General features: G+C 54.1%; 1 protein-coding gene across 1 annotated transcript in view; it reads left to right on the forward strand.

Moving 5' to 3' along the window:
- Positions 1-11,275, forward strand: part of HCN4 (hyperpolarization activated cyclic nucleotide gated potassium channel 4) — a 95,481-nt gene extending 84,206 nt beyond the window's left edge. The window contains exon 8 of the mRNA XM_066196094.1: positions 6,968-11,275. Within this exon, the coding sequence (XP_066052191.1) occupies positions 6,968-8,529 (1,562 nt within the window). The 3' untranslated portion in view covers positions 8,530-11,275. The remainder of the gene's footprint in view (positions 1-6,967) is intronic.
- Positions 11,276-11,671: the final 396 nt, after the last annotated feature.

The raw sequence follows: 11,671 nt of genomic DNA on the forward strand, positions 1-11,671 counted from the left end.
ACTCCAGCAATGTGTGCTCAGCACCAGCTTTACACTTTAACCAAAGGAAGTCCCAGGTTTGTTCAATGGCCAGGTGAGTAACCTCCACAGATCTGCACAGGTGAGAGGAGCAGGATGATCTGGCCATCAGGAGATAAACAGAGATACAGGAACAGTTCTTATGTGAGGCTGCTGAGGCAGTGGTGCAAGGAGGAAAGTGCCCGTGACCTGGGTGTGCAGTGGGAGAGGGTGTGTGCTTTGGCACAAAGCTTCCTTTCAGATTCCCAGCCCTTGGCACAGGCTGGGGTTTCCAATCCCAGTCCTGAGAGGGAACACAGGCGCTCTGATGTGACGTCCTCTCTCATCACCTGAATAAGCACAAACGTGACTGTGAGGAATCAAAGTTCAAGTGCCACTTTCCACCTGGAAACCCTCTCCCTTCAACATCACAGTGTGGGGATCTGGGTTTGCTCACAGAGAGAAAAAGGCACGCAGGCTGTGGTTGGTCTCTCCTGAGGTGGCTCAGGTGAATCACACCTGGAAGAGCTCCCTAGCACAGGGTGGGAGCTTGGACTTGAGCAGGAACTGAGTATCTGAATTTCCTCTTCTTTGGAAGCCAGGGCCCAGACTCGGAGTATTTTGTGTTTAGCCTAAGGAAAGGGGTTAGTAACCAGCCAGGGGGGAATGGAAATTACATCAGCTTAATGAAGGGGACCTGGCAGCCCTGCTCACCTGAATATGAGGTGCCATTTCTCCTGTGGCTGCAGAGGAAAACACAGCCCCAGACACCCCAGGAGGAGGAGCAATGGGGGGTGCTGAGGAGATCTCAGAAGCCCCATCCCTGACTTTGACCTTGCTCTTTGCTGTCCACAAAGCTCTTTGCTGTCTGCATGCAGATAAAACATCTGTTCAGGTAACATTTTACCATTCCAGCACCTTTATAAATAATTTTCCACCCTCTTTTTGATCCCATGAAGAAGGAGCTGCTCACCAGTGCCACCTCTCCCCTTGGGGGCCTCTCCCTGCCTTGAAGGCATTCCAGGAGCTGTCTGCAGCCAGCCCACACTTCAGAGCAGCAGCTGACAGTGCCAGCGTGTCCAGAGTGTCCCAGAGCGTGTCATGTCACAGCTGGCAGCCCCAGCAGGGCTCTGGGCAGGGCGTGCAGGGACCTTGGCACCGGTGCCACCCCAGGACAAGGCACCTCTTGGCTTCAGTCTGCAGTGATGAGTGAGAGCCAGGAGCCCTGAGGGTGTCCCAGCCTCTGGAATGCCACAGCTCCTCACCCCTCCATGGAGAGTCACAGCCTCCCAAGCTCTAGGTATTCCATTCTTTTTCGTTCTGCAAAGCTCTGTGTGAAGAGTGGGAGGGAAGAGCGTCATTTATCTGTGCTGACACTCATCAGATAACATTATTCAGTGTGTGTTGGACCTGCAGCAGTGTGGCTGTGCACAGGGATACCACGTATTTTGGGGGATAATTCAGTTTATGGAAGTGGGGAAGCAATCAGAGGCAGGCCTGAGCTGTAGAGGGAGGGAAAGCTTCCACTAGGGAAGAGAGGGAATTGTCCATTTCAAAGGTAGCCCCAGAGTCAAGAGCATCCAGCAAGGGAGAAAGGGAAGGCCAGGATGCAGAGGGAGCTGCCCTGGCAGGTGCCAGAGCTCACACCTCGGTGGATTTACACAGGCAGCTCTCAGGGCAGTCACTCCAAATTCCCAGAGCAGGGTTGGGAAGTGTTCTGAGGATGTTCTTGAGCTGATCCAGCTGTCTTTGCTGAGCTCCTTGCCAAGGGCTCCTTAATTCTGAGCAGAAACCTTCCCACAGCAGGGAACACAGCTCAGTGCAGGTTCACCTGCATTTTTCCAAGAGGGAAAGAGCCCATGCTCCGGGGGTTAAGAATCCTTTTGAATTCCCTGTTCCAGCTCGATTCCCTGCACACACGGACTCTGAGACCACGGCAGGAGCTGGAGCAGCTCCTCCCATCCAGGAAACTCCTGGGGCAGGGCAGCAGCATTGGCAAACTCAGGCACTGAGCGTGGGCAGGGTCTCTGCCTGCAGCTGCCACTGGATTGTCCCTCTGGGGGCTGAATTCCTGCAGGACACAGCTCAGGACACCCCTGGCAAGGGCGGCACTGCCCCAGAGCAGAGCTGGGATGTGCAGCCAGGATCCAAAGCCAGCCCTTGGTGCCAGGAATGATCAGTGCAGACCTGAGAGAAGCGCCCGTGTGGTGGGAGCAGCACGCTGACAGCAGGCCAGGGCAGAAGGCAGCCTAATAAAATGAGATTATTTCAAATACGTGCAGATTCAGAAAGCAGTTTAATGACCTGAATTCTTAACGTACAGCCAGTGGGCTCAGAGAGAACTGAAAGGAGAAAGGAACAGAAAGTCACAGCTAATTTCCCCTGTGTCTGGGCAGAATTTTAACAACAGAAAGCTAATTTTGATTGTTTGATAGAAGAATTATTGTTGAGTGCTGGCTCCTTTTGTGAAATCACATGAGCCTTTCTCCCTGTTCTTTTGTGTGCTATCTACAGTTGAGGAAAATCTGACTTTGCAGTTCTTAATTAGGGGAGCAACATCTGTTTGCTTCGTTTCCATAATTTTACATACCCCACTCCACTTCAAAGCACCAGGAGCTTTGCTCTGAACATCTTCAAGGCTTTAAATATCTTCCTTTCCCCCCTATATTTAGCCCATTGTTGCAGTGAGGCAAACAGGGAGTTTTCAGAGCCCAGAGGGTGTTCTAAAGGCAGGGAAGGGAGCTGGGGCTGGGACAGATGGTTCCTCTGCTCTGGGGTGTCTCATTGAGTGTGTGTGGAGCCTTTAGCAGTGATTTTGGGTGGATTGTTTACCTCAGGACCTCACTCTGCCCAGCATTTTAATTTCCGTGGGATAAACACATCCCAGAAGGACAAACTCAGCGTCTCTGATTGGATTGCAGGGCACCAGGAGCCCTTTGGCCTTCTCCTGATGAAGCTTCCCCGTGGCTGAGCAGGAACAAGGGACTGACTCCCTGCAGGTCACTGAGCGTGGCTGGGGGCCCAACCTCATCTCAGGGGGCTCCCCAGAGCCAAACTCATCAGCTGCATCCCCCTCCTCCTGGGCAGGGGCTGGGACAAGCAATCCAGAGCAGGAGAAGGGGTTGGGAACTGTTTCCTCAATCCCATGAGGAGGAGAAATAATCTCAGCATCAATCTTGGCCTGAGCAAAGTCAGTCCCACTCCTTGTCCCACTGCAGGACCTCAGTCAGCCCTGCCAGGGAATGTTTGTGCCAGCAGGACTCTGCTGTGGGCCTCCTGCCACCTGGGGCTGGTGGGAAGCAGGATTTTCTCCAGAACCAACCCACAGGGCTTCTATTGGCATGTGGAAACGTCGTGTAAATGAGGCAGTTCATTAGAATGGGGAAGTCAAATCATTTTTCAGTTTGCCAACCAGTTACAATCTTGAAAAATGGTTTTGAAAAATTCTTCTCCCCTCCCATGGCTGGAAGAACGTTTTCAGTAATCTTCTGCAGTGTTCTGGAGGAGAAATTTGATGTTTTCTTGGCAAAACAGAAGAGAAAGATGTGATCTAATGAAACAGTTAATAGAGGCAAGCTGGACTCAGGCAAACAGTGAAGTGTAATGTGATTTCAAAGGGAAAATGGAGTGTTCTGGTTTAAAAAACAACAAAAAGAATCATTCCAAGGTTTTTACTGGTATTACTCCATCAACTTGACACAAACCTAAGGAGCTTTGATCAAACCATTTCCAGTAAGTATTAGGCACGTTTGGAAAGCCTCAGCATGGTCTGTGTTCAGCTGTGCCAGGGAAAACTGGGGGCTCTGGAGCTCCTTGAGTGCAGCTGGGAGCTCATCCTGGGAGACATCCAGTGTGATTTATCCCGTGCTTCTCCTGGGAATCAGCCCAGAGAGCACCCCCAGAGCCACAGCCAGCTGACAGGGTGCTGGAGGAATGAGATGAGCTGTGGTGACCCCTAAACAGAGCTGCCGTGGAGCTTTGGGAAGCTGTTCCTCGTTCCCGTGCTCTGGCCCTTCCCTGAGCTCGATTTTTTCTGGGGACAGCAGCTTTGTCCCCTGGCTGCTTTGAGCTCAGCATGTGTCCCCAGCCACAGCCTGACCTTGCAGTGCTGCAGGAGCTGCACACTGCCCATGCTGGGATTTGTCCCTTCAGCTCCAGGAAGGGCAGGATTGCAAAGCTGCAGTCCCAGTCCCTCTGTGACTCTGGAACGCTGCAGTCTGAATCCCTCCGGAATTCCAGAGTGCTGGCCAGCGCCTCCCTCACCTGCCAGCTGGAGTCAGGCAGGTCCTGTCCTGTCCTGTCCTGTCCTGTCCTGTCCTGTCCTGTCCTGTCCTGTCCTGTCCTGTCCTGTCCTGTCCTGTCCTGTCCTCTCCTCTCCTCTCCTCTCCTCTCCTCTCCTCTCCTCTCCTCTCCTCTCCTCTCCTCTCCTCTCCTCTCCTCTCCTCTCCTCTCCGTGTCTCTCAGTGTGTTTAAGCAGCTCTTTGGGAGCTCGTTTTCTGTGATTTTAGCAGATCCAGGTGAGAGTGACTCTGTGTGTGTGTTCAGTGACCTCCTGTGCCAGTCACTTTCAACCCTGTTGAAAGGTGACCCCGGTGCTGCCCCTGCTGTGCCTGGCCATGGGAAGGACTGGGATCTGTCTCTTAGGGGGTATCCAGAGCTGTTCCAGTCCAGCACACAACAGCCAGCCATTGGAGAATTCCTACACATGCACTTCCAGCCCCTGGAATGACTTCAGCAGCTCCAAACTCTGCCTGCCTTCAGGATCATGTCCAGCCCGGGCTAGGATCTTGCCCTGGGTGGGAAACAAAAGCCTTTCTGCCTTTTTTTTTCTTTTTTTTTTTTTCTTTGCAGGGAGTGATTGGCAGTAGGTAAAACAGCATTGAGCATCCCGTGCCATTCCCCACAGCAGCCACGTCCCGGGTGCACATCCAGGATCAGAACTCTGGCAGCATTTCAGTGCAGCTCAGCCCACTGCAGCTTTACCCACAGAGCCACCCCCTGTCCTTTGTGGGGTGACAAAGGCTTGATTGGAAAGAGGGAAGGGAAGGGAAAGCCCTCAGCGTGTTCCTGCGGTATCTGCAATTACAGTCAGATTGCTCCTTCCTTTTTTATGGGCTTGGCTCAAATCCGTGTCTGCTGGTTCCTCCTGCAAGGGAAGGGAACGCTTGGGAACAGCTTCCTTTGTCCCTGAGCTCCCTCCTCAGCTGCTGTGAAATCGCCTCTGTTCTCAATGTGCTGTACTTACTCACTGATGCTTTTCATGGGGCTCTTTTCTGTACTTTCCATGCTTTGCAGCAAGAGCTAAACACGTTTTACCTTCCCAGCATCGTGGTGGGTGTGACTGGGATCCCCCTCCTATTTTACAGTCTCCTCTTTACCTGGCGCAAGAATTGTTTCACCTCTTTCTGGTGGTGGATTTGGAACTCAGTGAGTTATATCCAAGACTCTGCTGTTTCAGAGTGGATTTTTAGGGGCCCAGGGCGCCACCGTCCCCCTTCAGTGTCATTCCAGGTCTCTCCTGCCAGATGTTTGATTTTCCATTTGGCTGGAGTAAGAGGCGTGTCCTTAAACTCTTTTATCTGCTGCACATTTAAAAGCTACATCTTGCACTAAAAAACCCAACCAACCATCTGGATGTCATCTAGATGTGCCTCAGATCACACAGATCTGAGAGCTGGCTGGGTGGGATCAAAAGGAAATTCCTCTAGTGCCAGGCCCTGCCCTGCCCCGTCTGGCTCTGTCCCTGAGCCCAGGCGTGCATCCTTCCAGTGCCAGCTGCACTCCCAGGCTGGACAAATCATTCCACTACATTTTCCAGCCCATTGCAAGGGCAAAGAGCTGAGTTAACCTCTGACTGCAGGCTGGGAATCCAGCTGGAACATTCCCTAAAGCTGGGCTTCCAAGGGCACAGACGGGAGCTGCAGGATGCCTGAGGATCCTACCTGGCCCAGCTGAGCTTTTCCAGCTCATGAAGTCATAGAATAGAACCACAGAATCATTCAGGTTGGAAAAGACTCCAAAATCATCAAGTCCTGACTCACAGAGAAATTTCCTTTCAAGTGAACCCCTGTGTTTGACTCCAAAGTGACCAAGGCACCCGAGACAGGTGAGGAAAACGTGACGTTGAAGGAGAGTGGCTGAAGATTTCACTGGATTTATATTTTTGAGGTTTTATTCTCTTTTTCTAATGGAGGCTCAGATGCAAAATGGGAATCTTCCAAGTCCATCAGCTTTTCGCTGCCAGTCTGCCATGCTCACCAGAAGCGTTGTTCCTGTGTAAGGTCGGGTGTCCTGCTGGACACAGTTCTGTGGGACCCGAGGCTGTTTGTTCCACGGGAGCAGGTGTGGTGTTTGCCTGTTGGAAAAACTGAGCCCTGCAGAGACAGGGCAAATGAGAGGCGTTTTTAAAGATTTGATTCCATTATCAGTCTCGTAGAAGGGTGAGACACAAGAGATGGAAAACTCAACGCCATTCTATCAGAAGCCACACTATTTCTTTGTTCCAATACCTTTATAAATGTTTTTCAGCCTATTAGCTTTTGCCACACAATGCTGCTAATACTTGTAACACCAACCACCTGTTACTTTACCCCAGGTGGTCTTGCTACAATGCATCTTTCACAGTTCTAGTTCTCAAAAACACCTGGTCTGGTTGCAAGGCCCTCATCTGAAACTTGTTCCTAGTTCAATTTCTCTCTCAACAAAGTCTGTCCTATTCCATGGCCTAAGAGTGCACACCTTACCTCAGAGTTTGCGTACAGATGGACAAAACTCTGTGAGCTTTTAGTCAGGCGTTGAGAATCCTCCACAAATCCATCTGTGACACGTGCCACGGTGCTGCTGGGGCAGAGGCCGTGCCCGGCTGCCCCCGAGGGCCGCGCAGGGCAGCCGGGGGAGGAGGCATTCCAGGGCAGAGGAGCCCTGAGGGAACCCCACAGTGACCCTTTTCTCTCCTCCCTTCCCTGCACAGGCAAGAAGAACTCCATCCTGCTGCACAAAGTGCAGCACGACCTCAACTCGGGAGTGTTCAACTACCAGGAGAACGAGATCATCCAGCAGATCGTGCAGCACGACCGGGAGATGGCTCACTGCGCCCACAACGTGCAGGCGGCCGCCGCCGCCGCCGCCGCCTCCACGCCCACGCCGGTGATCTGGACGCCGCTGATCCAGGCGCCGCTGCAGGCCGCCGCCGCCACCACCTCGGTGGCCATCGCCCTCACGCACCACCCGCGCCTGCCCACCGCCATCTTCAGGCCGCCCGTGTCCGTGCTGGGCTCGCTGGGCCAGCAGCCCAACCAGACCCCGCGGCAGCTGAAGAGGTTCCAGTCGCTCATCCCGTCGGCCGGGCCCTCTGCCGTGGGCTCCCCGTCCAGCACGCCGTCGCAGCTGCACACGCCGGGCGCGGAGACGCCCTCGTCCTCGTCCTTCCACATCCAGCAGCTCGCCGGCTTCTCGGCCGCCGCCGGCCTGGGCCAGTTCCAGGTGGGATCGCCTCTGAGCGGCTCCGGCCAGCCGGGGCTGAGCGGTGCCTCCTCGGTGGGGCTGAGCCAGCTGCAGAATGCATCCTCCGGGTCACCCTTAGGCGCAGCTCAGCCCCTGCAGCAGCAGCAGCAGCAGCAGCAGCAGCAGCAGCAACAGCAGCAGCAGCAGCAGCCAGCCCTCTCCAGCAGTGGATTTGGGCACTTTCAGCAAGCCACAGCCAGCTCCCCATCGACATCCCTCACCCAGCTCTCATCAAACTCCCCCCCCAGTCTCCTGAACCAGTTCCAGCCCACCACGAAACCACTACAGGGGGGACAGTCGCAGCAGCTCTCGGGCAGTGGGACCCTGGGGGCAATGAACCACTTCCAACCCCCTCCTTCTTCCAACTCTCCATCCTCCAGCCTCAGCCAGCTGGCGCAGGCCTCGGGCGGGCCGTCCTCGGGCCTGTGCCAAACACATCCAAGTGCTTTAGGATCTCTGACTGGAACGATAGCCCAGCTCCACCAAGAGCGGCCTCCCTTCGCTTCCGCCTCCCCGCTCCAGCAGCCCGGCATCGCCTCTCCCTCTTACACCCCCTCTGGCCTTAGTCCTCCCACTCAGAGCCCGGTGGCCACCAGAACTTTCCAGTGCGGCCCCGCGGGGGCCTCGGGCTCCCACGGCTCGCTGCTGCTGCCGCAGCCCTCCAGCCCTCCGGCCCAGGCGCTGCCGGCGCGCGGCGCGCTGCCGCCGGGCCGCCTCAACCAGGACATCAAGCTGATTTCTGCGTCCCAGCCCTCTCTGCCCCAAGAGCTGGCTCAGACGCTGGGCCACCACAGCTCTCCTCATTCCTCTAGAGAATCTGTTTCCAGCTTCTCCCCTTTCCCTGGCGGCGGGAGCGGACTCCTGGGGAAGCCTTGCAGCTCCATCCCCGGGCGGGTGACGCTGCCGCGCCAGATGTCCTCAGGTTCTCTGCCGCACCCGCTGGTGTTCGGGGCCGGCGGGCGGAAAGAGTCCATAGTGCTCACGGGCGATCTGGAGCCCGTCAGGTCCAAACTGCCCTCCAATTTGTGAGGACTCCTGGAGGAGCTGCTCGTGCCAGCTCTGCCCTTCAGCTCCCCATGAGTTCACCGAGCAATTTTTTCCTTTCCTTCCCCCCACCACCCCCCCGCGCCACTCCTGCTTTTTTTTCCCCCCCCTTCATTTCTTTTGTTTAGGTTTAACTGTGCTTAGAAACAAAGGAAAAAAAAAACCCACATGAAAAACAACGGGAAAAAAAAAAAAAAAGAAGATAACCAGGTATTCTTAGAGCTATAGATTTTTGGTCACTTGATTTTATAGAATATTTTAATACACAGGAAAAAAAAAGGATACGAGCAAATTTAATCCAACGAGGTAACGCACATCCGGGGCGTGTGCCTGAGCTGGAACACGTGAATGAGCAGCCATAGAAGCCACCAAAAAAGGTTTTCCTGTTGAGACAAAGATCCGAGGTTGACACAGAAGGGGCCGCGGGGTCAGGCCTGGAGCTGGTGTTTGTAGAGCAGCTCTGGTTGGCCTCAGCTTTGCCCCAGCTGTCACCCTGGGGCTGGGGACGTGGGTGGCCCAGCGCACACCACAAGTGTCCCTCCCTCCCTGCCAGGTCACCTCCTGTGCTCAGCAGGTCGCAGAGGAGCCGGGAAGGGCCGAGTTCATTCTTGTAGAAGCCTCGAGGGATTTCCCAAGGGCTGAGGTTTGGGTCAGACTCCAGCTGAGGAAGATGAAGGTGACCAGCAGATGGACAGATTGTCCCTTTCTTACTCCACTGGTTGTCCAGTGGGAACAAGGAGCAATCCCTTGTAAGGCACAGGGAGGGCAGGGACGGTCCCTCTGTACTTTGGCATGTGGGCAGTGGGAGAAGCCCTGGCTCTGCCAGCACGCCAGGCAGAAGGCCCCAGGCTTCAGCCTCTCCGTGGTGCGTGCAAAGCATGGGAGGGATGAAGGAAGAGGCAGTGCTTTAACGTCCCCTCTGTCGCTTCAGTGTCTCAGTGTCTGTGGGTGACTGCTCTGAGGAGAGCTAGGAAGGACTGAGCAGTGGGGTGCGGTCCCCAGCCCTCCTCCTCCTCCTTAGCCCAGGGCAGTGTGAGGCACCAGGACAGTTCTGGTGCCCAGCCCAGATTTACAACTCTCTTTTTACCGTTCAAACCAGATCAGCCCAGAAATTTGGCCAGCCATGGTCTGTGCTTGTCCCCTGCTGGGGGAACCGAAATCCTTTGTTTGATTTCACCAGCAATAAGAGCCTGCACCTGGTGGGCTTCCCCTGACACCCTGCAGCGTCACCTGGGGCACCTGGAGCTGGGCTTTGGGCTCCCTGGCTGGGGGCACTCACACTGGGGACAGAACGGGGCCAGCAGCACTGAGAAGCCACAGCCTTTACCTCTAGGGCAGACATCTCCTTTCGCGTCACTTCGTCCTTCCTCTCTCTCTGTTTGGGGTTTTCTTAGGCCAAGGGGTGTCTGTGGCCACCTCACTGTCTGAGTCAGGTGCTCAACTTTTCTAACACTCGTTAGAGACACATCCAGCCTCCCTCTGTCCCCAGCTCCCCGGGCCCCAGCCCTCAAGGGGACACAGGACTCCATGCAGCAGTGCCAAAAACTTCAGCACCCCAGTCCTGAGCCCCTCCAGCTCCCTGTGCCCTGCCCCCAAACCCTGGCTGACAGTTGTTTTTATACCGAGTTGTCTGCAGAACTCTCTGCCACGTGCCTGCACCTTGAATGTTGCATTCCTGGGCACTCCTGCTTCACCCTGCTTCGGTGGCTCCGAATTCAGATGTGATCAGCTTTGGTCTTCCTTAAAGGGTCAGGGGAAGTCTGGAAATGCTTTTTCTACTGGCTCCATACAGCTCTGTCTGCGTGAGTGTGGTGGGAGGGTGAGCGTGTGCGCGCGCGCGTGTGTGTGTGTGTGTTTGTATAGATTTTATAGATGTATCTATATCTACACACCTGCTTTTCTATCTGTAGGGTAGTCACACACATCTGTAGTCTATTTATGCACATGTGTCAGCACACACACACACACATATTTATATATATATCTGTATATCCTAGTTTTAAAATACGTGTCACTTCTGACCCTCCTGCAGGGCTGATTGGCAGGTGACAATTATAACCTCTAGATCCTGCTTTTCCAAATATGTACAGGTTCATCTTGAAACAGGAAGCGAAGCAGACTCACAGACCCTCTCGTGTTTTCAGAGGTAGAAGGAAGACTCACAATATCCTTTTCAGTTCTTTGGGTTTTTTAGCAAACCTTTCCCCTTCGTGCCAGAGCTGCTGGAGAGCTTGGGGGGCTCCGTGTGGGGCTGGGCTGGGCAGGCAGGGGGGAAAAGCCTCCAGCCCCCCTGGGTTCCTGTCCTGTGGCTGCTGCACTGGCCCCCAATCCTGGCCACCCCGGGGCCACCCAGACCCCCTCCTCACTGCAGGACATCCTCCTTGGCTTTGCTTCCCTCGAGGATCTTCTTTGGGTTTCCAGCTCTCAGCACTGCAGTAGCCAACATTGAGTTATTCTGACTGGACCCCAGTCAACACTAGGCTTGTCTCAGTAGGTGGAACTATATTTATTACTATTATTATTATTATTATTACTATTATTATTATTATTATTATTATTCTTTTTTGGTTTCTTTTGGGGGGAAGGGAGGGGAAGAGTTCTAGGGGTGGGGTTTGCAATATAAAACACACAATAAAAACCTTAGTAAATAAAAACGTGGAAAACCTACCCCTCTGGCTTGCTGTCTGCTTCACGTGGTGAACTCCAGGCAACACCAGACAAGCTGTAAAGAAGGAAAATCCCATTTCAGCCCTTTGCTTTGTCCTGTCTCTATCTTCCTGCTGCTTTTGGAGCTTTGGCGGGGTGTTCACCACCTCACACGTTCTCTGTATTCAGCCACTGACGGGAAAAGTTTAAAACTTCCACCTACACCTGAATTTTCACCAGGCCAAGGGAGAAATACGGCAGTTGTTTTGCAGATGTGTGCACAAAGATCCTTCACTTGAATGCAGACATGGAAGCTGTGGCTGCCTGTGGGATCCCTGGAGAAGGAGCAGGACAGGGACTGACACAGGAACCACACAGGGAGGAGGATGCCAAGGCCAGGAGCTCAAGAGTTTTAGGAAGGTAAAACTGGCCTCAGCTCTGAGCTTCCATCACTCCTGCAAGGCCCTCTCAGAGTCTGTGT

Source organism: Chamaea fasciata, unplaced genomic scaffold (assembly GCF_029207755.1).
Source record: "Chamaea fasciata isolate MVZ Bird 193981 ecotype frontalis unplaced genomic scaffold, bChaFas1.0.hap1 SCAF_14, whole genome shotgun sequence".
In the NCBI taxonomy this organism is placed as follows: Eukaryota; Metazoa; Chordata; class Aves; order Passeriformes; family Sylviidae; genus Chamaea; species Chamaea fasciata.